At 45.9% G+C, this 26,992-nt stretch overlaps 1 protein-coding gene across 2 annotated transcripts; it reads right to left on the bottom strand.

Moving 5' to 3' along the window:
* Window positions 1–638: 638 nt before the first annotated feature.
* On the bottom strand, window positions 639–26,992 carry LOC128422208 (uncharacterized). Of its 2 annotated transcripts, XM_053405920.1 has the most exons (19): window positions 26,143–26,988; window positions 24,955–25,094; window positions 23,251–23,365; window positions 21,615–21,789; window positions 20,940–21,051; window positions 18,724–18,830; window positions 17,346–17,472; window positions 16,273–16,393; window positions 15,800–15,885; window positions 15,423–15,553; window positions 13,359–13,418; window positions 10,758–10,824; window positions 9,878–9,972; window positions 8,319–8,447; window positions 6,300–6,414; window positions 5,386–5,523; window positions 4,238–4,404; window positions 1,615–1,706; window positions 639–1,031 (listed from the first exon to the last, which is right to left on the bottom strand). In XM_053405920.1, exons 2-19 carry the CDS (start codon window positions 25,037–25,039, stop codon window positions 836–838), a joined length of 2,118 nt encoding a protein of 705 aa, XP_053261895.1. In that variant the 5' UTR covers window positions 25,040–25,094; window positions 26,143–26,988; the 3' UTR covers window positions 639–835. The 2 variants fall into 2 exon arrangements, with proteins under 2 accessions (XP_053261895.1, XP_053261896.1); XM_053405921.1 differs by lacking the exon at window positions 23,251–23,365 and having other exon boundaries at window positions 26,143–26,992.

Below are 26,992 nucleotides of genomic sequence, written 5' to 3'. Positions count from 1 at the left end.
TCTGTGATAAAGTACAGAGTTGGAGGGCAACCGATTAGGTCGCCACATTGGGTGCCGCACACCACAGGGGTCTCCACAACGATGCTGTAGAACGGAGCATGAGAGATGGGGGGATTTTGGCGTCACACAGGGCGCTGCTGAAATTTGGGAGCCCAAAGTCCACCACCGCTTAATTGAGTTAAAACACATTTGAGCCCACCTCCCACATACATAAATCAGAGTCACGTAACATGATAGAGGTAGCAGTGTCTCGACTGTGTAACCAGGCTAAATGCCGCCTTTTGGCTTGAAGGTAAAATTAAAATTAAAATAAAATTAAAATCGTTACATTCAGTTTCAAAATGAGCTTCTTGCATCTTCTACTACTAACATTGCACCATCTGTTAAATTTTTTTTTTTATTTCTAATAGTTCTTAATGGGGGACAGGTTGCATAATTCAACTTTTCTTGGTGCAGGGTTTCCATTTTTAAAATTTTTAGGTCATAGGCCTAGCCAGTGCTTTTTTTCTGGGGGTACACATACCCCTAAACATTTTGTGAATTTTTGTAGTTTTGTCCACATTATTTTTCCCAATTTGAACTATAAAATGGTGATTTTCTTGAGTCAAAATGAGAGTACCCCTAAACATATTTTAAGGGAAAAAAAGCACTGGGCCTAGCAATAAAGAATGGTGAAGGGGTAAAGGGAAGATGGCGAGACCCAGCCAGCCTCCCTTCCTCTTCTCCTGATGCAATCACGGAGCCCACCTGATTCAGTTCAAAAGCAGGCCCAGGTAGGAGAGAGAGATGTTGGTGCATCTGCCCATTTCAGGGTGCAGAAGGGGCTGCCCGACTCTTAAGTCAACTTCCAGCGCTTTGCCACAGGCCACTGCTGAGCCTTGAGCCTTGCCACATTCACGCTGATGGCACTGATGTCTGGAGAAACTGGCTCATAAGAACGGAGGGAGAAGCTGGCGGACAAGAGGCCCATCCGGACACAATCATCCATGTCTTCTCCAGCAAGGAGCCCAGCAAGGATTCCAGCCATTAAGCTGAAGAGAGAAGAGGCCAACTCAGCTTCCCAAAGGAAAAAGACTAAGCTCTTCAGCAACTGAATTTCACCGTTTATGGTGGTTTTATTTTAGTGTTCTCATCCTGCACCCCAGTATAAACCCCTTGTCCCTCTCCCAGACCCACATTTCCCTGGCATCAGAGGATGACTGTGGTGCTGGCACCACCATGAGTAGTTGATGGAGAACCTTTTGAGACCTCAAGGTCTTGAAGGCTCCCATTTCAGCAAAGCCCGGCTGCCCCACTAAGAGGCTCCAGGTGCTTTTTACAATTGCGGCGTCTGGAGGCACGTGGAGCAAAGATGTCAATGTCTTGTTGAGACTTAATTGCCTCCATTTCTCTCTCTTTCATATAAAGGCTCAGGAAAATGACAGCTCACAATAAACCTTCCCGTTTCTCTCACCACCTCTGGATAAATATTTGGACTAGCGATTCCTTAGCAATGCCGCGTACATGCAGGCACTGTTATGTTGTCACAGCAACCAGGGGGGCAGGGGCCAAGGAGAGGAAGGTGGAGGAGCCTGATGCTGTGGCAGGAACCTCTCTGGGCAGCTGGCAACATACCTGTCACCTGCTCCAGAGACATTGACTATCTCCTCCGCGGGGACAGGGATCGCTGGGTAGTGAACAGCACACAGCTCTTCTGCAGCAGTGGCCTGCAAGGTGAGATAGGAGAGAGAACGGGGGAGACACCCTGAACCTGGAGAAGTGTAAGACAAATGCCAGCTCCTTTTATACACTGTCAGGTGAATGCTAGAGGTAGAAAAGACCCTAGAGCTGGGGAGCCAGAGACCCAATTGAACTACGCATGGAGTTGGCACGAGAAGGGAACTTCTCATTCATTTCAGGAGAAGCCAGTGCGGGGAAGAGGTTAGCATGCGGGACCAGGACATGGAAGTCCAGGGTTCAAATCCCCACCTGGGTCACGAAGCTCACTGGCTGGCCTTGAGCCATTCATGGTTGCTCAGCCTATGCAACCTCACAGGGTTTTGATCATAGCTGTCAACCTTCCCTTCTTTTGCAGGAAATTCCCTTACTCCAGCGCCGTTTCCCACTGCTATCCCGGATTGTTAGATATTCTGTAGACTGTCCCCGGGACAGGTGAGGCTGCTGATCCCTTATTTTCAAATCTGAAAGTTGACAGCTATGGTTTTCATGGTAAAATGGAGATGAGAACTAAGTTCAGTCATACCTTGGTTTTCGAACAGCTTAGTTCTCGAAGTTTTGGCTCCTGAACGCCGCAAACCAGGAAGTGACTGTTCCGGTTTGTGAACCATTTTTGGAAGCCAAATGTCCGATGGGGCTTCCACGGCTTCCGATTGGCTGCAGGAAGCTCTTGCAGACAATCAGAAGCCGCGCTTTGGTTTCGGAACATTTTGGAAGTCGAAAGGATTTCCGGAACGGATTCCGTTCAGCTTCCAAGGTACAAATGTACACTTCCTAGAGCTACTTGGAATAAAGATGAGATAGAAATGTAACAGTGGTAGAGCGGGTAATAAGCTCTGCTTGATAAAGGGTTGTGTCATACTAGTAAGCAGTTATTACCCCAGGGATCAGGTCAGGAATACCTCCACAGGTGAAGCTGATTTCTATTTTAGGAGTGATAACCCAAGAAAATTCATTCTCAAATGCCATACTTGCAAATGGACATCCAGAAATCTATTTGCAAATATGGCTAAGTTCCGCCCCCCCCCCAACACATTTTGATGGTTACCACACAATAACAAAAGTTCTCCGGGGGTTTGCAAGTCAACAATTAAAACCATAAAACAAAGATTAAATCTTGTCCAGAATAAAATCATCAACTTGACAGCAGAGTCAGTACAACAGATCTAAAAAGTACGGAAATAACAAGATTGAAAAGTTCCCTTCACCAAATAGCTGAAAAGTGGGATTTCTGGATTTATTTGTTTTTTAAGGGGTATACACATGTACTCTGCTTCATGAATGCTTTCTTGGACTGAAACTGGTCCATAACAGCAATATTGACTACTCTGAAAATCTCAGGTTATCATTTTTTTCTGAGAAAAGTTACTGGTCCTCATGTTCGCAAAGGTTGAGTCCTGCCAGATCAGACCAATGGTCCTTCTAATCCAGAATCCTGTTCTCACAGCAACCAGGCAAGATGCCTGTGGGAAGACTGAGAGGAGGACCCAAGTCCAGCAGCGCTCTTTCCAACTTGTGACTCCCAGCAGCTGGCATTCAGAGGCATACTCTGACCAGCAGTGGAGGCACAGCATTGCGGTGGGTTGGTAGCTGGTGATAGCCTTTGTCTTATTCTCCTCCCTTAAAGCCATCCAAGTTGGTGGCCATCGTTGCCTTGTCTGGAAGCAAACTCCATAGATTTAACTATGCACTGTGGGAAGAAGTCCATTCTTTTATCCGTCCTGAATTTTCCCACATTCAGCTTCATGGGACGTCCATGAGTTCTAGTGTTATGAAAGACGGAGAAAAACTTCCCTTTGCCTACACAATCTACTGAAAACTCAAAAACCAAAGTGAGGATGGGACAACATTTTTAATAGCTTCCATTTTTCTGCAATATTTGAATTCTGTCTCCCAGGGTCAAATTTCTGCCTACACTGACATTATCCCCAGATAGATAGATAGATAGATAGATAGATAGATAGATAGATAGATAGATAGACAGACAGACAGACAGATAGATTTCTTATTAAATTTTCTCTGTTACAATTTAGAATACTCATTTAATCATCCTTAAAATATCAATGACTTCCCTTCTTCTCCTTCCATGGTTCATTTTGCCGATCATAAATCCCTGAATATTTTACATATACTAAACCATTCAGTACTCCATTATTACATCGCATCAAAACTTATTTACACTGCTGAATTTATCTTAATGCTGCCAACCCTTTCAAGTGTACACAATTTCCCCCCATATATTCAATAAACATTTTCCAATCTTCTCTAAACGTATGTTCTTCTTGTTCTCTTATTCTGTATATTAAATCTGCAAGCTAAACATCAGCTTAGGTTGCCACAATATCCCTAGATTTTTAATGCTTAACTGTCAAAGATTTCCTCCCAAGGAACTCTGGGAAATTGTGCTTGACGTAGAATTTTGCGTCAGACTTCCCTGCCTGTCAAGCACCTTTTACCTGTAGCTCACGCCTCCTGCCTTCACTGTTTTTATCCCTTCAAGTTTGCTGCCTCGTGCTCCTACCTTGTTGAAAGTTCCAGGGCGAAGAGAGAGCCTCCCATCCATGTTCCGGCCACAAACCAGGACACCATGTTGGCCAAGTGTCACAACTACGCAATGCAACTCTCCCAGCAAGGGCCGGGCCAGGGTCAGAGAGGTTTTGACAGCATCTTCCAATGTAGATGGCATATCTTTAAGAATGAAGGAAAATTACTCACAGAGCATCAGTGCCACCCATAGGGTTGGGACCCCTAGAGTCATCTAGTCCTGCAGTGCAGGAATCCTGCCCACAGCTATCCCTGGCTGGGCTCAAATCACCAACCTCCTGGTTAACAGCCAGACACGCTGAGCCATTGTGTCACAGAGTTTTGTTGTAAACAGCTTTGATATATTTTACGGAATGGCGGCAAACAAGTATTTTTATACATAAAATTGTCATTGTCTTGTCATTCTGGGCTACAAGTGGGGAACCTTTTTCCTAGGTGGGGTCATGGTAGGAAAAGTCAGCTGGAAGGGACTAATGGTGGTGGTGGACAGATGGTGATCCAGTGACAAATGTGTTTGTAAGACTGCATGGTTCTACATCAATAATGGGGAACCTGTGGCCCTCCAGGTGTTAAAGGTAAAGGGACCCCTGACCATTAGGTCCAGTCATGGCCGACTCGGGTTGCGGCGCTCATCTTGCTTTACTGGCCGAGGGAGCCGGTGTACAGCTTCCGGGTTGTGTGGCCAGCATGACTAAGCTGCTTCTGGCGAACCAGAGCAGTGCACGGAAACGCCGTTTACCTTCCCGCCAGAGTGGTACCTATTTATCTACTTGTACTTTGACATGCTTTCGAACAGCTAGGTTGGCAGGAGCAGGGACCGAGCAATTGTAGCTCATCCCGTCGCGGGGATTCGAACAGCCAACCTTCTGATCAGCAAGCCCTAGGCTCTGTGGTTTAACCCATAGTGCTACTGGACTACAATTCCCATCATCCCCAGCCAGCATGGCCAATGATCAGGGCTGATGGCAGGTGTGGCCTGGAGCACACAGGTTCCCAACCTGGGACAAACAATACTAAGATAGTTTGGCCACAGTCTGACTCAGTATATAAAGCAAATGCAGTATATTCCTAGCTTTGATGGAGGGGACAAAAGATTCCTAGCCTCCACTCTCAACAGTGCCTCACCTGCCGAAACAGGATGTCCCAGGGTCCGGTTGATTGCTCTTAGTTCCCGTAGATTGGGAGATATGCAAGCCAGGGCTCTCCAGCTTTCTGAAAGGAATGGCTTAGAAGCCTTGTCCACATCTGTCGGCTCGTAACACACTTCAGAAGAGCATCAAATGGGGTTACTCGATCTGACCCGACAAATGTGAATCATACATATTCAATGATGCATCTGTCTAGTTTACAAACATTGCCTTTCTATTAAAATGTCCAGGGCACTACCAATGCTATAAATCTGGTTGGCTGCTGAGAAAAGCACCAGGGCACACACAAAAAACCAGCTTGGACATGGAGCTTTAAAGTCCAGACCTGTGCCTAGAAACACAGCACAAAAGGACACCCAGATGAGCCCTCCACTGACATTCAAAGATGTCACTATTCAAATACAATGGTTAATTCCCTGTTCATAGTCACTTGAGATTTCATCACATTGCATTCTTAAAATGTTGATTTACTGTACAAGAGCTAAATGCAAAGAAAAAATATATATCCTTGTCATCAAGATTCTATTTATATGCCACCCTCTCTCAGAACACAGGGTGCTGAGCGTAATAGTTTTTCTGCGGTTTGGAAATAAGCAGCAAAATAAGCCAGAGTGAGATGATGCCGGGAACATTCCCTTACTAGGAGAAGGTGGAAAGGGATGTAGCTCAGTGACAGAGCAGCTGCTTTGCATGCAGAAGGTCACAGGTAATATCCATGATGTTGCCACATAGGGCTGAGAGAGGCCCCTGCTTGAAACTCGAGAGCACTGCCAGTCAGTGTGGACAATACTGAGGTAGATAGACAAAAGGTCTGATTCTGTATAAGGCCACTTCCTATGTTTTGTTAACACAATGCATTTTAGGCTGTGCTTTGTGAGTGTCCCTTCTTACCTGCTAGGTGACGTTCCCTGGCAATCTGACAGACATACTGAATAGTGGACACGGGCACATTCCCATCAATGCACACAAGTGGGGCTGAGCAGAGAGTCTCCTTGAACGTGGACACCTGAAGGAAATTGCATGAGAGACAGACAATATTGGCAATTGGAAATCCATGTTTATTCCAGGAATGAGATGTTCCTCTTTTCCTAAAGTAAAAGAAGGAAATTCTGTGGTTGGGCATATGCCACTTGGCCAGGGTCTTCTGGCTGCTCCCAGTGACATCACTCTGCTGCAGATCCACCATCAGCAACAGACCCAGGTCCCTTGCAGAAGCATGAAGCTCCAAGTGCACCAAACTCAAAGGAAAGTGAGTCCCACAAGTGAGTGTTGCCACGACTCAGCTTCAAATTCTGGTGGGATGGGTGGGACCAGCTGCTGAATCATCTCCATAGCTTTTGTCCTGGTCTCAAGAACCCTGATGTCATTCTTGAACTCTACAGCTGTGCCTTAAGATGATCTGTACCTGTAGCCTGAGTTATGCCATTGTAAGCCTTGAAAAAAAGCTTGCATTCTTACTCACACTGGGACTGGAGCTAGGACAAAAATGAACTTTTGTGGATAGGAAAGTGGTAGGGAAACACTATAAAAATGTGGGATGGTGATGAGACGGCATATAGCCAACCTGCAAACACATCAGGATGCTTAGTAAGGAGCAGATATTGAGCCATCTTTGCACAAGCAATTCAGGATGCTCCATGACCAGGTCATCTGGCAGAGCCTCAGAAGGAGGTCTCCAAGGTCTAGGCCAGGCTTCCTCAACCTCGGCCCTCCAGATGTTTTTGGCCTACAACTCCCATGATCCCTAGCTAGCAGGACCAGTGGTCAGGGATGATATGAACTGTAGTCTCAAAACATCTGGAGGGCCGAGGCTGAGGAAGCCTGGTCTAGGCAGATGCCTTCCCCACTGAAACCAAGGGGGCTTAGTTCTCAACAAACATGAACAGGATCCAACAAATCCAAGGCATTCACATTATTTTAAAACAAGCAGTAGAATCATATGGTTACTTAGAAGTAAGGCCTGTTGGTTTCAATGGGATATGCCCCCTGGTAAGTAGGCATAGGATTGCAGTCCCAACCCTGCTATACGAGTTAACTAGTGTAGACCTAGCCTAACGTTTTGCCCAGCATCCTAGTCAGGGGTGGGAAACCTCTGATCAAACAGAGGTTGCTGGACTGCCATTCCTATCATCCCTGGCCACACTGGCTCAGGCTGATGGGATTTGTAGTCCAGCAGGCTCCCCACTCCTGCTCCATCAGCCTCTTGCATTCACTGAAGGCGACATTGCAATCAGCATCCATCAACAGGTAGAAGCCGGGAGAAATTCTGAGGCGCTTTTGTTGCTGTGTTATTGTGTGGGAATCCAAGGGAATCATATATCGTTTAATAGCTGTGCCTCCTTTTTTCCTTCTTTTAATAATGAAATGGGGATCGGAAAAAGGTGGAGAGAGGGGGGGAACAATGACCACTTTTTTCTTTCCAGGAGCTAAGCTCCAGTCTTTTAAGGGTCTTGTTGATAAGTGGATTACTGGTAGGCATTCATACCTTCTTAACCAAACAGTATCAGCTGTTAAGTGCAGACTTGAGTTTTTTCCTCCAACAAGCTTTTTTTTATTAATGGGGGAAAGGGTGGGGTTGCACCTGAATCACTCCTAATCACCCCTTCCATTAAGTGTCCCAAAAATACGCCTCAGCCACCAAGGAGGCTGTGTTTATCTGTGTTTCTACAGCTCGGCACGTCCTAAAAACACAGAGTCTGGAAGGAGTTGTGGGTGGAGGCGGCAGTGGCAGAAAGGTGGCTTTCAGCACTCCATCACAGTGCCGCCTTCCAGAATTACCCAGTTCCGGATTTCCCCTTGTTTCCCTCCTAGGTACCCTGAGAAAATATCCTCTGCCCCTTAGGAAAGCAGAGGGCACCATAAGCAGAAAGGAGGCACTGAGATTTCACGCCGTACGCAGAAGGGTCTTACGTATTGCTCTGTGATCTGCTGGTGGATGTCCATGTCTCCCAAGCCCAGGGAGAGCTCTCCGCTGCCTGTGAACACGGAACAATAGGTGGCTGTGTTGTGCCCTTCCAGTCGCAAGACACCTCTCATGTCCTCAAGGTAAGGGGAGAAAGACAAATTTAGTGTTCTGTTCTCTGCAGCTCATTCAGAGCAAAATGCACCGGCGCCTGCCCAGCTAGTGAATGTGCTTCCTCATCTGCATGATGAATCTGGCCTCCAGTTCAAGGACACCTGGAATAACACCATGAAGCAAATGTTAATCCAGGAAGCGTCAGCAGACTGGGACAGGTAGGCACATCCCAGATGCACCTGGGTCTCACTGATATCCCTGGCCCTGGAGCATGCAGGCCTCTCAACTTTTCCCAGCTCATTTCTGCTGCCTTCTAAATCTGCTGCCTCAATTCCACATTCTCTTTAGCTTAAAAGAGGGGCGATAAATCATTCTAGGCCAGAGAGCCTCATTCCCTTCTGGACATCCTTCTGAGGGTCCCGTTCCAGTGGTGGGTGGAGACTGATACAACAGTGGGCAGAAAAAGGAATGTAAAATTTACACCTTTTGTACAGTAGGCTGCTTTCTGTGTACAAGCCCCTCTTGGTCCTCCGTCCAGACAAGGAAGAGCCATTATCAGAGTTCAAAGACACATTCCAGCCAGGCCTTGCTTACTCAGGGCTGTGACCTGGAGCGAGGCAGATGTAGTCTGGGGAGAGTTTGGAGGGTCAGGTGGATCTGAGATTCCCCTCCTCTAATTTCCCTGCTATGGAAAGGCTGTAGCTCAGTGGCAGAGCATCTGATTTGCCTGCAGAAGGTCCCTGCTTCAATCCCTGGCATCTCTAGTTATATAATAATAATAATAATAATAATAATAATAATAATTATTATTATTATTATTATTATTATTATTATTATTATTATTATTATTAATTCATACCCCGCCCATCTGGCTGAGTTTCCCCAGCCACTGGGCGGCTCCCAATCAAGTGTTAAAAACAATACAGCATTAAATATTAAAAACTTCCCTAAACAGGGCTGCCTTCAGATGTCTTTTAAAAATAAGATAGCTGCTTATTTCCTTGACATCTGATGGGAGGGCGTTCCACAGGGCGGGCGCCACCACCAAGAAGGCCCTCTGGGTGCCTGTAACTTTACTTCTCACAATGAGGGAACCGCCAGAAGGCCCTCGGTGCTGGATCTCAGTGTCCGGGCTGAACGATGGGGGTGGCAACGCCCCTTCAGGTATACAGGACCATGGCAATACTGAGCAGCACAGAGTGGCTATGGAAATCCAGCCAGATGGGTGGGGTATAATTAATAACATTATTATTATTATTATATATGGACCTCACCTCTGACTAGTTATGAGGCAGCTTCCTGTGTCCCTAAAATGAAGAGCTCCCACAAGGAATCTCATAGTAAGCAGAGAGTGGGTATCTGGGACTGGAATGATGAAATTTTGTGATCTGCAGTATGAAAAACAGCCACCCTGCTACAGATTAGTTTAGAATAACCATAAGCTGTGAGCTACCATATGCTTGCAGTAGCGTAGGACGGACTCTGAATGCTCATCCTTCCCCATGACAGAGATAAAGAACGGGGTCTTCCCAAGACGACTTAAGCAATCTGAAAATGAAAGAGAAATGGAACAAAGCTGGATTATCTGCCAACAACCCTAGAATCTGAAAGTCAAGGTAGAAGCATTCTGGGGTCATCAGTCAGTGAAATATCTACTGCACTCTTTTTAATTTATATAGGAAAGTGCCTTTTACCAGGCCAAACTATCCATCTAGCTCAGGATCAATAATCAGTCTTTTGAACAGCTAGGAAATACCTGAGAGATGCCCTTTCCCCACTCCTTACTGAGGATGATGCAATCTAGGTCTGCATGTGAGGAGAGGTTGCAGTTTGAGAGGGAGACTAAGAGAGACGTAACACTCTCAGAATCATGTTCTGGCAGGATTCAAGCGCATACTGACAAATTCAAGTTGCACAAATGTTGTTGGTTGGGAGGTCTTGCGCAACAAATCCACATCCCCAAAAGATTGGACCTTTTGCAATAAAGAACACATTGTCTAATCTCCCTGCAAACAAATGAGGACGAATGTTCAATAAACAGGTCATGTGGAAGTGCCAGAAGAGAGTGTTTTGGGGTGCTGGCTGTCTCCCTAGAGATCTGGGAGCAATGGACTGGCCCCACATTAGATCTCCAACTATGCTCAACCTGTCTATTTGTAAATAAAAAGCAAATATCGAAAAGCACCAAACAAGACCATCCAATGACCTCCTTCCCAACAAACCTGGGGAGAGCTGAGACCCTGGAACTTTCTAGCTCAGTGATGTGGGGGCAGAGCATAGCAATATGCTGGACCCAGTATCTCCCTGCAGAGAGCAAAATTAGAATGAATTACCTGCTAGATTTCTCCCCACACCACCAAACGACTGTCTCACTATTGATGGATTTGTCTGTCCTCCACCCTGCAAATGCAGAGAAATCAACAGAACAGGGCAAAAATGAGATATGCCTTGATTTTCTCAGATGGTACCGTAATGCTACTGATGTCAACACTGGCTCAAGTTAAACCCAAGTTCTCCGGAAACTATTCCATTTTATGTGATCTCATGGGACTGGAACACAGGAAGCTGCCAAGTTTAGACTATTGATCCATCTAGTTAGCATTGTCTACTCTGACTGGCAGCAGCTCTTAAGGATTTCGGAAAGGAGCTTTTTCCAGCCCGATAAGAAGAGACTAGGGATTGAGCTCAAAACTTCTGCATGCAAGGCAGGTGCTCTGACAATCACCTATGGTCCTTCCCCATCCAAAATGAGCTAGGCTACAGCCATTCCTTACACTAAACTTATTTCTGTCATCTGCTGAGGTTCCCATATTTCTTCTAGAAATGGAAAATCTATAAAATCCAATTGTCTACTAGGCCAACATTCATCATGGTTTGTACTTTTTTCTTCTCTGTCTTCAAGGATTAAGAAGTGTTTTCTTAGTTAATTGTTAATTAAACAACCATCACACTCTTCCATTTCTGTCTTCATCCACTTGTCAGCTAATCAGAAAAGTGGCCAGACATTTGGCTAGGGAACTCTGCTCACTTTTACCAAAGAGGTGTGTCGCATCACTTGGCATCAAATGTTCCACTAGATGACATAGGGCGAACAACTCTATTTATCAGCTTTAAACCCTCTTCTTTTTCCGCACTCCGCAGAGTTTTCATCACTTATTATGGAACGTTTTTATTTCTCTTAGCTCATGGGTCCATGTGTACAATAATGAAAACCATCATTTTTATCATAGCAACACCTGTGACCCATAAGAAGTGGCTGGGAGGCAAGTTGTACCACACCTAGGCACCATAAGGCAGTGTTAAGCTGCTGCTGCTGCTACCTGCCTATGGAAGAATGCTCCCTTCTTTTCTCCTGTAGGGCGCTGGCATCTCTGGCAGCAGGAAACAAGTAGCTTACTCTCTGCACCACTGTGGTAAATTGCCAGACAAACTACTGCATTACAGTGATACTGCTACATGTGGCCAAAGGGTGGTATTGCAGCTTAGCACAAATCAGGTGGGAAAAAGGGACCAATAGGCTTTTGCCTGATCCTGTAAACCTTTTGTTTCTGAACCAGTTTCTCAGTCTAATCCAGCCTTCACCAATCTGGTGCCCTCCAGATGTTTTGGACTACAATTCCCATCAGTCCTCACCAACATGGCCATGTAGTCCAAAACATCTGGAGGGCACCAGATTGGTGAAGGCTAGTCTAAGTAACGTTTCACTCAAGTACATATTCCCAAACACCAACTTATTAGGCATGTGTTCCAAAACTGCTGGTTTTACTTACCGTATTTTTCGCCCTATAGGACACACTTTTCCCCCTCCAAAAATGAAGGGGAAATGTGTGTGCGTCCTATGGGGCGAATGCAGGCTTTCGCTGAAGCCCGGAGAGCGAGAGGGGTCGGTGCTCACCGACCCCTCTCGCTCTCCAGGCTTCGCGGACCTCTCCGCAAGCTGCGGGAGCCCGGCGCTGGGCTCCCGTGGCTTGCAGAGAGTTGCCTGAATGCTGAAGCCTGCACGCCCTGAGCTCAGCGCGTCCAGGCTTCGCGGACCTCTCCGCAAGCAGCGGGAGCCCGGCGCTGGGCTCCCACGGCTTGCAGAGAGCTGCCTGTTTGGGGGCTGGGGTCGGGGGAAGCTCGGGCTTCCCCTGCCCCAGCCCCGCGCCTGGGGGGGGAAAATAATTCCCCCCCCCTTTATTTCCCCCCCCAAAAACTAGGTGCGCCTTATGGGACGGTGCGTCCTATAGGGCAAAAAATTTGGTATATTTCAATAAATCTTAGATCTACCTTTCTAAAGCTATATTTTAATGGTATGCTTCTTATGGATATTTCATATTGTTTTATGTAAACCACTTAGAGGTTTTTGTTGATTAGGTGGGTTATAAATCTTGTTAAATAAATGAATTATTGAGCTGCTCTCATGGGGCAGACAGACATACCTGGAAAAAGTAGTGAGCTAGGGCTTTTCTATTGCACCCTGAAGACTGCTTTCCCCCGCCTTCATTTCTCTGATGACACAAATTCAGCCTTCACATCAACATCATCAACATCTGTTTAAATCAGGCATAGGCAAACTCAGCCCTCCAGATGTTTTGGGACTACAACTCCCATCATCCCTAGCTAACGGGACCAGTGGTCAGGGATGATGGGAATTGTAGTCTCAAAACATCTGGAGGGCTGAGTTTGCCTATGCCTGGTATAAATCCTCAGATGGCCCATTTCTATCTGCCCAGATCAGCCCATTTCTAACCACCTATACACCTGTTTGCTTGCCTAACACCTTTTAGGCTTGGTTACCTGCCTGGGTAGTACCTGCCTGCCTCCAGACTGCCAGCCCTTATACTTCCTAATAGTCTGGAAAGATGACATGTGAGCTCCTTGCATCCGATGAGCTTTACAGCAACAGGTTAGGGTAAGGAAAATGCAGCTTAAATATTGCTAGGTGCAATTACCACTATTGTTGCATCTCTTGCCTTGGCTATGAAATCAACGTTGATGCCACCAATGACCACCTGAAAGGAAAACAAGAGGTGGGTGGGTGGGTGGGTGAGAGGAAGAAAGCCATCAGCAGAGCTTTCTTCCAGAGCCCTTCTTCCAAGACATGCCCACAAAGCCAAGGCTGAGGAACCTGCAACTGTCCAGACATCGTTGAACACCAGCTTCCATCAACTCTGACCTTTGGCCATGGGGATTGGTCCTTAGGGGTGCTGGGGTCTAGCACCATCTGGAGGGCCACAGTCTCCCCAGCCCTGCTCAAAGCAGAAGACAACCACAGTTTTTGCAGTGCCATCGAGGCAGTAGAAACAAAGGAGGGTTATTGAGTCCTTGGTGGGCTAATAATGATCAACACTTGGCTTGGTGGATCAGAAGTTTTGCAGAAGCTGATCTAGATACGCCCCTCATATTAATGAAAGCTTGGTGTGCAGTTATCAGACAAGAGAAGGAGGAGGCATGTTTCAAGCAATGCTTGAAAGTAGTAAATTCACAGCAAGGACAGGCAATGTGGTGGCATCTGTTGTATATATTGTGGACTACAACTTTCATCAGCCACAGCCAACATGACCAATGGTAAAGGTTGGTGGGAGTTGTAGTCCATAACATGGGGGCACCTTGTTATCTATATGTGCCTCACATTACGTTGCCTTTTCAAAGTCTTCCATAGGCCACCTTGAGATGGTTCCCTGAAAGGCAGTGGGAGCAAATAAATCAACTTTGTCCGCAGAAGAATGGTCAGTGCTTTTCAACCAAAAGGTTTTCCTTAGGAGCAGTAAAACCAAGTACATATTGAAAAAAAGTAAATAAATGCAAAGCCCTAATGCAAATTGTAAATAAACAACCTCCAGAGAGAAAGTACAAAATGATTGTCAAATTGCATTTTTAAAAACTCTCAAGATAGTCACTGTCCAACATTCATGCAACATTAGACAGCTGATAAACAACTCAACATGTTTGCTGGAGGTTATGTTTGAGTATCCATTTTTAAAAGGATGTGTTAGTTTGTGTTAGTGCCCCTGTGGATGGACTGTGGTTGAAAATGCATTAGGCATTCCTACCAAAATAAGTTACTGCTTTTAAAAGCACTTCCTTGAGGCATGCCTCCTTGCTCTTCTTCTTCGATGACTGCAACATTTGCATTTCCAAGCAAGCATCATTGTGACAAAAGAGACATTCTGTTTTCATACACGATTGGTATACATACATCATAAGCTGGCATCAGTGAGGAGTTTGACTAGATGACTTTTAAGATCTCTTCTAGTGATGTATGGAAGTGAGAGCTGGACCATAAAGAAGGCTGATCGCCAAAGAATTGATGCTTTTGAATTATGGTGCTGGAGGAGACTCTTGAGAGTCCCATGGACTGCAAGAAGATCAAACCTCTCCATTCTGAAGGAAATCAGCCCTGAGTGCTCACTGGAAGGACAGATCGTGAAGCTGAGGCTCCAATACTTTGGCCACCTCATGAGAAGAGAAGACTCCCTGGAAAAGACCCTCATGTTGGGAAAGATGGAGGGCACAAGGAGAAGGGGATGACAGAGGATGACATGGTTGGATGGTGTTCTTGAAGCTACCAGCATGAGTTTGATCAAACTGCGGGAGGCAGTGGAGGACAGAAGTGCCTGGCGTGCTCTGGTCCATGGGGTCACGAAGAGTCGGACACGACTAAACGACTAAACAACAACAACAAGATCTCTTCATTTCAGCTCCACGTTTGTGACTTTTTGTGTTGTTTTACCTACACTAAGATTATCTCCATTTGAGAAAAAATATTTTGCAGGGAAGCACTGCTAGTCTTAGAGAAGGCAAAAGTGGTGGCTGACCTTAAGACCCTCATTTAAACATAATCTAACCACCAGGTAAACTTTGGGCAAAGAAATCCGGATGAATGCTCAATCATCACATTGCCTGGAGGAGCCCGAGGCCAAGACCCCAAGGTTAAGGCGGTGTGCAAATGAGCTGCAGCAGCCAAGCTATTTCTCTCTGAGAGAGTGGCAACCCTTACGGAGCAGGCCACTCACCGGTCTTGGTACAGGAGATACTTTTTCACTTTGAGCCAAGTCGTCTCCCCAGCCCTGGGCTCTTTGGATCTTGTTCAGGGCCACAGCTATGCGGCTGCCCACCTTGGCGTTGTTCTTGATCAAGGCAATATCTGATAATGGGGAAGGGTATGATGAAAGGAAAATAAAAGCAGAAGAACCCAAGAACTAAAAGAAAAGTAGGTGTAAAAAATTGGTGCAAAGATCCCCCTCTATTTTAATTTCTCAGAATGCTGTCAATGTAATGTTGCGCTGGGGCAGTGTAAGATTCCCAAAAAGTATGGAGAACATGGGGGGGGATTATGCAATTGGATTTTGAGGAGGGGAAGTAAGAAGCGAGCATTTTCAGGAAAGGATACTGGATCTAAGTGACTCCCCACGAGATAACTTGTTTAGCTTCTGCAGTAAGAAGGGTGTAAGCTCCTTTCCTGTAATCCCTTTTTCCCTGCAAATGTAAGAAGAGCAATCTGGATGAGAACCAGCAATTTTATATTTGTATATGAGAAGAGCACAAATAAATCATCTTTCTATCCATAAAAAGGGGGAAATGCATCAGGTAGCCCTATCTATGCTACAAACTTAATAAATATATGCATTGATTATCCAAGGTGAGCTCAGCTCAGGCTATTAAGTGGAGGGACTTGATTGGAGAAAACCTGCCCCTAGAGGGCACCCACTGGCTGGAACTTGGGTGTCAGAGGCTGCAGGGATCTGTGGACAACTGCCTCCCCCCCTTTGGCTGGTGCTCTGGCAGGGCTATGGAAGACAAACCAAACAAACCCAGAACATTTGTGTTATGAAAAGCTACGGGATTTCAGCAGCAGCAGCTTACCGAGCCTCTCTCAAAGCCTGCTGGATTGCTTCTTCAATAAGCTGTCCTGAAGCAGCTTGATCCTCAGGGCAGGGCACTGCAATCAGCACTCCACTGCCCAGCTGCAAATTCAGGGACCTGGCTGAGGAAGAAAGGTCATTAACTGTGTTTCTCTGCTGAAACAGGTGGCAAAGGTGGCATCACAAATTTCATCGCTTATAGATGTATATGCATGTGCTTGCAATTTGTTTCTTCGTCCCAGTAGCCTCTGGTGTCAACTGCTTTGCACCCAATGAAGTTTAATGCAGCCGTCACTAACTTGCTGCCGTCCAGATGTTTTGGACTACAACTCCCATCAGCCCCAGTGAGTGCATAGATACGTGGGGGCAGCCACCCTTTTTTTCCTGTACCATTTCCCTGTAAACGGATGGCACGTTATGACATTCAGTCACTTCCTGGACCATTCTGAAAGAGATTTTACCAGCGTAGCATCCTGCTACTTAGCAGCTCCAAGTCACAACAGAATGTTTAAAAGAGAAATAATTATAAATAATAATTATTTCGCTTACGTTACATTCCAATCCACGCGCAGAGCCACGACAGTGAAACAGGCATATTCACTCTAAAGAGCAGGTTGAAACAAGGTGGCCACCCACCATTAACTTCAGTAGGTCCAGGCAGTGCTTTTTTTTCTGGAAGAAGAGGTGCAGGAACCCCCACCATTTTTGGACAGACAACCCTAAGTTGCTGAGCTTCTTTCAGCAGAAAAAAATCCCTGGGTTCGGGGGCTCTTGTCACTTGGGGTGTGAAAGGTTCCCAGGGCTGCTGCCCCTGTCAAGCCTCAACACCAGCCCTGCTGTTAAGAACAGGATACTGAAAACAAGAGAAGATATCCAAGGATGGAAAGGAGCACGTGGGACAGATTTGTCCTGATCCCATGTGCATTTCTTCAAAAGTAAACCCAACGGACTACAATGGGCTTTGTCCACCACTATGTGTGCAATGAATTGCCATCTCAGGGAAACTAAGAAGCTCATTGGTTGAAACTCAAACCCTCCATTCTCAAAAAGCACTTCGTTCCATGGACAGCTCACCAATCAGCTGTGCAGCATCCTCCTCGTTCTGCACATGATATGGGGCCTGGAAGCCGCTTTGATGGCAGAAGAAGGCTGGGAACTCTCTGGAGTCTCCAAAGGTGGCCACACAGACACCTTGAGTCTCCTGCAGAGGTGAAGAGCGGGGGCAAAATGAAAATACTATACGTGATATGAAAGCAAAAGCCGTCTTTGCTGGGTTATGGACCAAATCACTTACCACACTACAGAATCAAATGAAATTTCCATGATCCCAGGTCAGACCATTGGTCCAGCTAGCTCTTCACTGTCTGCTGCAATGGGCAGGTGTCTTTCTTAGATTGACTAGCTGAGGGCCCTGCTGCCTGGAGATGTCAGGACTTAGGGACTTTTGCACCCATGACACAAGCTGTATCACTGAGGTACAGCCCCTCCCCAAGCAGGGAACCCTTAGCACTCTCACACAAAAGGATAAAATACAACCCCTTTCTTCCAGCTCCATGGACTTGATAGAATCCGATCTCATGAACTAGATGCAGCAAGCCCAACAAATCTCTTTCTTGTTTTGTCTTTGAACTGTGTCTACAACCTCAAAATATATACATTTTAATTGCTATAATCTCTATAATGCATGTGGGCTGCCTGTGGCTCATGGATGTATTCATTGCAGCCCCCTGTGGGTGCACAAGCCACCCAACTACTTTTAAAATAAAATAGGTAAGAATGTTTCTGTGTTAGAAACTTAAGCCAGTTTCAAATCAATTTGATAAATACTTTGGTTGCATAGAAACATTCATAAAAACAGATAATTTGCCTCCTTCACCTCCACTACGCTCAAAAGAGGGATAGGCATATCTGTCAGGTTCAGTTTCTCCTTTTCCCAATGTTAAGTTCAGTTTTCCACATTTCCACATAAGTTTGCACTTTTTAAAGTTCTCATGAAAGTTACTAAGCATTTTAGTGCAAATTACATTCACATGCAATTTTGCCTAATATAGAATTTTTTGCAAAGCAAAAATTTTTGTAGGTTATTTTCACTAGCATATGTATACTTTGCCCCAGTATATGCTTTTTTGTACACATTACTTGGCCAGAGAACCGCATTGCAAAATTCAGAGAAGTGAAAATTCTGAAAGCTGGCTGTGTTTTGGTTTGCACATCGCTTTGGAAAGTACAAATTACAGAGGCTTGCCATTAAATGTGAACTTTATCAAATTCTCCACTATCCCTACTTTAGAATATCAGAGTTCTGAGTAGGACACCCATGACAGCACAACTATCCATTGAAATATGGGAGTAAATTCTACATGAAGCTGGAACGACAGAACTGAGAAAGGCCAGATTAACCAGCCTTCTTTCTCTTGTTCCTTCCCTCTGCACTGCATTTGTGGCTCCTTACCAGATATTCCAATGTCCTGCCAATATCCAGTATAGACTTCACACCTGCGGAAATCACGGCAACCGGAGTACGGCCTAATTCTGTCAGGTCTGCACTCACATCCAAAGCTGAAAAGGACAGGGAGAAAAGACTGAAAAGACAGTTGCCCTGCCAAATCTCATAGCCACCAAATGGGCAAACTGGTAGGGTGGGAACCATCATAATTCTGTATTAAAGTAACATATGAAGTTGCCTTATAATGAGTCAGACCATTGGCTCATCTTGCCAGTACCATCCACTCTAATTGGCTGTGGCTTTCTACAGTCTGAGGGTCAAACAAGATGCAACTTCAGCAGAAGAATCCAAGAGTGGTGCATTCCATGTTGCCACCAGAGATGAAACAGGAAAGTGCCACCCTGCCCTTTCGCCTCCACCGTCCCTGCTGAAGCCTCCCTTACCTGGGTTGTTTGGCAGTGTCAGATGGCTGCTGCGGTTGCTTGGGAGTAACCAGGCAGAACTCCAACCTATCTTTTACAGGCTTTATTTTGGTGCAAACTATTTACAGTGAAGAGCGTCATAAGTTCATGTCTGGCTCAATCACTAACAGAATCCGGGAGTGGTCTTTTTTTGTACCTCCCCCAACATAAAAGTTTAGTTACCCCCAACCGTCTCCACCCCTCTCTGCGCCTCAGACTACTGCGCAGGATGGGCGATGGCAAGGGCGTGCTTCCCTCCTGTCCGGCTTGCCCAGGAGCGGTGTTAAGGCTCCCACCAACATCCTCTGGTCCTTGCACCTCTTCCCCACTAGAGGTGGGGCTTTCCTCCTCCCCGGAAGAGGAACTGCTTCGCAAGATTTTCAGAGGCTCCCTGTAACACAACTGCCCTTCTGTTTCTCGCCTCTGAGCCGAAGGCAGTTCCCTGACAGGCAGCGTCCACAAAAAGGCAGTGGCGAGATATCATGGACCAAATGAGAATTCGTGAGATTTTGTGGTATTTCGGTGAGATCTTGGCACTGCTGCTTCTCCATCAGTGGCAGAGGGGTGGGGGTGGGGAGGGCAGCGTGCCTGCAGAGGCACTGCCTCATGGGCTTCTGCTGCCTGAGGCAGCTGCCTCAGACCACCACATAAGTCGGCCAGCCCTGGATTAATCCTATACATGGCTACTCCAAATTAAGTCGTGTTGGTTTCAGTGAAGTGTACCCAGTGCTTTTTTTTCTGCGGGGACGCAGGGGTACACATACCCCTAAACATTTTGTGAATCTTTGTACTTTTGTCCATTTACTGTATTTTTTTCCCCCGATTCGAACTATTAAATGGTGGTTTTCTTGAGTCAAACCATTTTCCCCCTAACCATTTTTCAGGGGGAAAAGCACTGAGTGTACCCCGTGGCAAGTGTATATAGGATTGTAGCCCTAAACGAGTGAATGCTTTTAACCCGGTGTGTTTCGAAGTAGCAACTGCAAGGTGTGTGGGATGGATCAATTTTGAGACTGTTCGGTATAGTGGTGCCTCGCAAGATGAAAAGAATCCGTTCCGCGAGTCTCTTCGTCTTGCGGTTTTTTCGTCTTGCGAAGCAAGCCCATTAGCGGCTTAGCAGATTAGCGCTATTAGCGGCTTAGCGGGCTTAGCGGATCAGCTGATAAGCGGCTTAGCGGATCAGCTGATAAGCGGCTTAGCGATCAGCTGTTAAGCGGCTTAGCGGCTTGGGAAAAAGGGGGGGGAGGGGGAAAAAACCCGCAGGAACTCGCAAGACATTTTCGTCTTGCGAAGCAAGCCCATAGGAAATTCGTTTTGCGAAGCACCTCCAAAACGGAAAACCCTTTCGTCTAGCGGGTTTTCCGTCTTGCGAGGCATTCGTCTTGCGGGACACCACTGTATATGAATTGGGGAGGGTGTCCTGGGTCTCACCTCTAGAACAGAGAGAAAGCAGGGTAGAGAGGGAAGAATGTGGAGAAATGCCATTAACTCAGATGTAGCCCATGTGGTGCCCTGCAGATGCTGCTGGACTATAACTCCCATAATCCTTGTAGGCTGAGTTTATGGGAATTAGCATGCAAAAGTATCTGAAAGGACCCAAGTTTCCCATTCCTAGAGGAGATCCATAAAATGGTAGGTGGTTATAGGCCTAGAATTCACATATATATATTAATATAAATAGCATTTAGCATTTAATCTCTGGTTATAAAATTAAAACAGCATTTGGAATTTAATTTCTAGTTATAAAATTAATTCTCTTACTCTTCTCTCCTCCGCGGTGAACCCCTCCAATTCCTCCTGTCACAAATACAGGGATCTTTGCTTTGTGTGCCACAATCATGGTTCCAGCCACAGTTGTACCACCAGACAAGCCCTGTGTGGAACAGCCAGTCATAATCTAGTTTGCACAAGACCCTCAGCGAGGAGTGCTTAGATTCCAACCCTCTCACATCGTTCCACCACTGGGCAAAATACAGCAATGTAAGCCAACCTGGGTGGCTCGAAAAGGAGACTAGGCAAATTAATGGAGACAAGGCTATCCATGGCTACTAGTCATAAGAACTGTAAACTACAGAGGTGAGGAACCTGGACCTAATTAAGCTTACTAGGTCACCCCATTTGGCCCGCAAGTAACTGCTTTGGTCACCCTGCATGATGACCTCCGCTGGGAGAGATTCAGGGGAAATATGTCTCTTAATTATCCTCGACCTCTCAGCAGCTTTCAAAACTATCAAGCACTGTATCCTTCTGGAGTGGCTGTCTGAGTTGGGGGTAGGTGGCACTGCTTTGCAGTGGTTCCAGTCCTACTGATCCAGCAGACTCTTCTCATGTTCTTATGTTATGTTCAGAGATTATGTGTGCTCTATAGAGATTTGAACCACGGGAACATAAAAGAAATCAAACCACCACCACCACCCCGAGAATTTAGTCCAATACCTGACTGAGAATGTAGGGAAGATCTCTCCGAGACACCTTTATTGCATTTTTGCTCTTGGCCAAGGACTCAAGCTGTTCATTCTGGAGGCCCACGTGGATGCGACCGCTTAAAATGCCGATAGTTGCTGGCACAGACCCATTTGCTCTTATTATTTCTTCTACCTCTCTGGCCATGCTGGTGCATTGCGAGCAACGCAAAAGAAAAAGAAGGCAAAATAAGTTGCCATGGTATTAAAAGCTGTACTCCATCACCCAATCCTTAACCACACCCTCATTTACATTTCATTTCCTTCCCCTGTGGCTCCTCTACATAATCTGATGCCTAACAAATCTTGGGTTAGTTTTGATGGCAATGAGGTTCTTGGGTATCCATTTATGGCCAGATTGTCAGCACAGGGATAAATCAGATATGGGGAACTCTTGGCCTTTCAGGTGTTGCTGTGAGTACAGTTTCCATCACCTCTGACCATTCTGCAATGCTGACTGAGGCTGATGGGAGTTGGAGTCCAACAACATCTAGAGTGCCAAAGGTTCCCCAATCCCTGCTCAAAAATATAGGTGGCAATTTGGGACCCCCACTGTCCTAATAGCCCTGCCTTTAGCCAACATAAAACCTATTCTCTAGTATGTCAAGGTTATTGACCTGTGCTATTTTTCTAGAAAAAGAGGTGCCGGAACTCACCATGACCCCCTCCCCTGTTCTCTTATAATGGCAATGGAGTCCACCTGAGAGGTGCCGGGCCTGAGTTCTGGTGAGCTCCGGCTGAAAAAAATGCCCTGGTTTTATCTATTCTGAATGGCAATCTGCACAGAGAGAAATCATTTGGTGTATCCTTCCTCAGATTCTACACATTCCCTGATGCACTGCTTTTCTAATTGCAATGAACTTTTTCCACCCAAAGCAGTGTTCAAGCATGCAATTCCCTCACTTGCAATCTGCAGTGGTACCTTATTCCTAAAGAGACTGTGCCATCTGTTCATTTGCTGTGCAAAGACTGCCCCAGATAGGCTCATCAAGCTTCACTACCATCAAAAATGTGTGGTTATAGGAATACGAAACAGGCTTAAGTGGATCCTACCCTGCATGTATGTTTATTACTTGGTGACTGCAACTTCAGGCAATAGCTAGAACTTTTGAAGCAACCATTGAAGGTCAAATGTAATTGACAGAGCTGTCATTTTTCCTGATGACCTCAGCATTGTTATGGGGTGGCTGGGGGAGGAGGGCTCTTGTGGTGGGTCCCATATTTTCTGCCACTTCCATTTTCTTAAATTTCCCCCCAAAAGCCACTCACCCAGTGGCTGGGTACAATGCAAAATGCACTACTGGTGAAGACGCCTGCCACTCAGCCAGCACCACAACTTCTCAGGACTGTCTACATAAATTAGCATATGCAAATTATATGTAGATTTGTGTCAGGGGCCTTTACCCCGAGTCCTTTAAATACCCAGCAATGCCCCTGACCCGGTGATCCCAGAAATAGTCCTTTTCAATGAAGGCAGTTCGTGAGTTCAGTTTAGCTGCAGATCAACAAGCAATGAGATGTCAGCAGAGGTGTGTGCATGTGTGCATCAGTCTCTGGCCTAGTCCAGCTTGCAGCTTTCGCTGTGCAAGAAAATTACAGTCTCTGCCTACCTCAGATTCTGGGGATATGGCATGCCGTGTGTAATGATGGTGCTCTCCAAGGCAACGACAGGCCTCCTGCTGTCCAGGGCCTCCCTCACCAAAGGATGGATGCAGAAGTCGCTGCCTAGAACAAAATATAAACACTGTCAATATCTAATGGGAAAGTGTGACAATCAGAGCAGGATCTTTGGGGCAGGAGTCCAGGGCCTCAAAGAGCAGAAGGGCTCCAGACACAGCAGGGCTTTGCTTGCATTTTGAAATGTAAGTGAAGTGACACACATGATCATTTAAAGAGGGAGCCCCTGTAAGGCCATTAAGGGTGCAAACCAAACTCTGGTGAACAGCAGCTGGGCTTAATGGAATGTGGGAACCACTGCCACATCTGTAGCCCCCACTGCTTGCGCCGTCCATAACAGAAGGCAAGATGGGGGTGGAGTGGGAAATTTTGTACTTTTAGTACACCTGCTCAAGACAGAAAACTCTAGATTGGGGCCATTGCTACAACATGCCAATAGCTTGGGATCCAGTGGGTCCTTGGCTAGCTGAGATCCACCCCCTGCCCTCCTCCCACTCCTGAAATGTCCCATGGGGGGGACACATGTACCAGCTACCACCTGTGGAAAACCTCAGTGGCAGCTGCTGTCAATGTGTTGTTTTTGTCAGGAGTTCAGCCTACACTGGAGTAGGACCCTGGCAGAGACACACACCTGACTGGCATGTTCCCTCCCTCCTGGTCGATCGTTCGGGAGCTTCATAAGCTTTCTTCAGCCCAAACATCACAGCGACCGATGCCAACAGACATCAGCACAATTAGGGATCTGCAGAGTCTTCGCAGCTTTGCGTAACAGACATCAGCAACTCAGCATTTTGGCTAATCTACTTTATTTACATATAAACACACACAGAGCACTGCAACATGGCTCCCTCTCTCTCTAGCATCAGACAGCCAAGAGAAAAAGAACAAAGGACAATAGTCCCACTTCACAGAACACAGTAACACAAACATCCTGTCTCCATCACTTCCCACTCTGTGGAGTCAAAACATATACCGTCATGTGAAAGACAACAATCCTATGACTGCAATCATAGATCAGGAATTCTAACAGTTTTGTACAGGTGCAGTTGGGGCTTCTGAGGCAGCAGAGCTACTCCACTGGCAGAGCCCAGCACAGCCAAACAGAGGGGGACAGAGGGACACTGTGGCCTCATCCAAACCACCTCCAGTGCAGTAGATTTAAAAATACTTAACTGTACAACTGCTCATGATGTGTATTCTGAACTACATAAAGCCTGGGTTTGTTTTGTTTTGAAAGCAGATTTGTTGCATTAGGACAGTGGCAGACTTTGGACTCTCAAATTCAAGTAGCACCCTGTGCAACACTAAAATTTGGTGTGTGCTTCCCCTTCTCGTGCTCCATTCTGCAGCACTGTTGTGGCGCCCCCTGCAGTGCGGTGCTCCATGCGGCCAAACTAGTCGCGCTACCCTAACACTGCCTCTGAGCTAGGGTGACAGAGAGCATCAATCCACTACTAATGCACAAATTAAATGCTACGGTGTGCACTTGAATCCACCCTGCAAACTAATGGCAGTCTGAAGGAACCCTGACTGATAATGAGCTATCAGGTGATGTACATGTATGCATGAACCAGCCTTAATACCGCACACAAGGGTGGCATAAAAAAGAGAGTGCAATCTCTTCAAGAAACACTCACTGTTCAAGTATCTTCTTATTTGGAGAACACGACAAGCCACAGAAGCCACACGGCCTCCCGAGGTAAAGGCAGGTTTCAAAATCATTCTTTGATTGAAGAAAAGGCCAATTCATGAAGACCAACGCTGTCAAAAAGTGTGTCTGAAAGGAGCAAAGTTTGTGTCTGTTCTCAGACTTTCATTGACTTGCAAGCTGGTCCCTTACTTATCATTTATTTAGGCATTTATTTCGTTGTATCATCACATGATGCCCCTCAAAAGTGGTTTCCAATGTGTAGTCAAAGACCACAAATCAACCCATCAGTTTATAAAACTGCATAATATTCATGATAAAAGGGAAACTAAGGGAGAATGGAAATGAAACAGAGAACCTCAGATTAAACCTCACATTTTCCTTTACAAAGTTTTCCAACCCAAATGGAAGCTCACGGGAAGAGCATTTGCTTGGCATGCAGAAGGTCTCTGGTCCAACTCTCAGCATCTCATAGGAGGGCTGGGAGAGGTTCCTACCTAGAATCCTCAAGAGCTGCTGCCAGTCGGTGGTCTGATGAGTATAAGGCAGCTTCCTACATTTCTAACTATAATAGAATTACAAAAGGCACCAGCTAAATAGTCAGGTAACTAGTCCAGGACCAACTACACAATTTAAGTGCTCTCGGCCTTGCATTACAGGATCACTATAATTAGAGCTCCTAGAGCAATTTATCCAAAATTAGAGTGATTTCTCCATCTGAGTTAAGGACTGAGTTACATGGTGAGGTTTATACTGCTCAGCTTAGTTAGCTCAGAACCAAGTATACTATTTACGTATATTGTTTTAAAGGCATACAAATTGTTGCTGGCATTGCACACAGGAAATTTTGAGTGCTAGCCACCCTGATGCGAAATACAAAAAACTAAATATCAGCTAAGTTTACCTTTCAGGCAAACGCAGTTTGGTTTCACTATGAGTCCTTTTTAAAACTGTCTACACTTTGTTGAAACTAAGCAAGAGTCACCAATGTATTTTTAAAATTATCTTATGTTACTCTCCTGAGCAAACCCTGCATTCTTAATGATAGGACCCTCATTTTTATTTCAGGTTTCGCCCAGCTGCACTTTTGATTCTTCCCACCCTCTTAGCAATCTGGTATTTAACTAGCATTGGCCTTTGACAGCAGAAGAAGGTGGCAATGTGTCTGGTTCCTTACCTCTACAAGCGCTCCTTGTTTCCACCATATGCTGGCTGAACTTTCCATATGACCAGCGCTGCAAGAAGATGAGCCTGTTGGGAATTGCAACAGACTGATCTTGGCTCCAGCTGTCCTGCATTCCAGCCATGGACTCCACGCCAAGCAAGTCCATTTATCATTAACAGGATAAAGCAGCTGGCATTCTGGAACTACTCTCTGCCTTGGGGAAAGGGAAGGCTGTTGTCAAATTGGAGAAAACATCTGTGATCTCCATGACTTTTGGTGCTTTTCCATGCTCAGCACCGTTGATTTCATGTATCTCTCCGGAGAAGTCAAAGCCAGTTTTGGATAATATTTCAGAGTTCCTACGGTGCTTTTAGGCAAGAGCACAAAACATGCAATACAGCAGGAAAATAGTGGTTTTGCCATTTGCCACCCCAAATCAGGTAAATTTGACAAAAGGGGAGGGGGTGGAATCTGAGATTAACACAGGCTGCACTCTTTGAAACTGCCATAGCTATCAGCTGTACTAGCTCTGATTGAAATGAGCCCCTTTCCCCTAAACATTGCTCAGCTGCTGAGCTGTTATGCAATGTTTATGAACTCCTCAGTTTAGTTTCATGAAAAAACAAACAAACTGTGCATGCCTAAGTCTCAGGGACAGATGGGGCTGTGTTGTGTTCAAGGGTCGCAATTCAGAATAGGTAGAAAGCTGTGCCATCAAAGCACTGTTCAGTTGTTAGGCTGTGTGTATGTGTTAAATGGTGAGAGTAACCTGTGAATTAACTTTTGTATGCAAATAGATGTACGTATATGGATGTGAATGAATAAGTGTGACAGTGGAGGGAGTGGATTGAGAGAAGCCATT

The sequence above is a fragment of the Podarcis raffonei genome, chromosome 10, assembly GCF_027172205.1.
Source record: "Podarcis raffonei isolate rPodRaf1 chromosome 10, rPodRaf1.pri, whole genome shotgun sequence".
Classification (NCBI taxonomy): Eukaryota; Metazoa; Chordata; class Lepidosauria; order Squamata; family Lacertidae; genus Podarcis; species Podarcis raffonei.
Note: the sequence above shows the minus strand (reverse complement) of the source record. Positions and strands in the feature narration are given on the sequence as shown.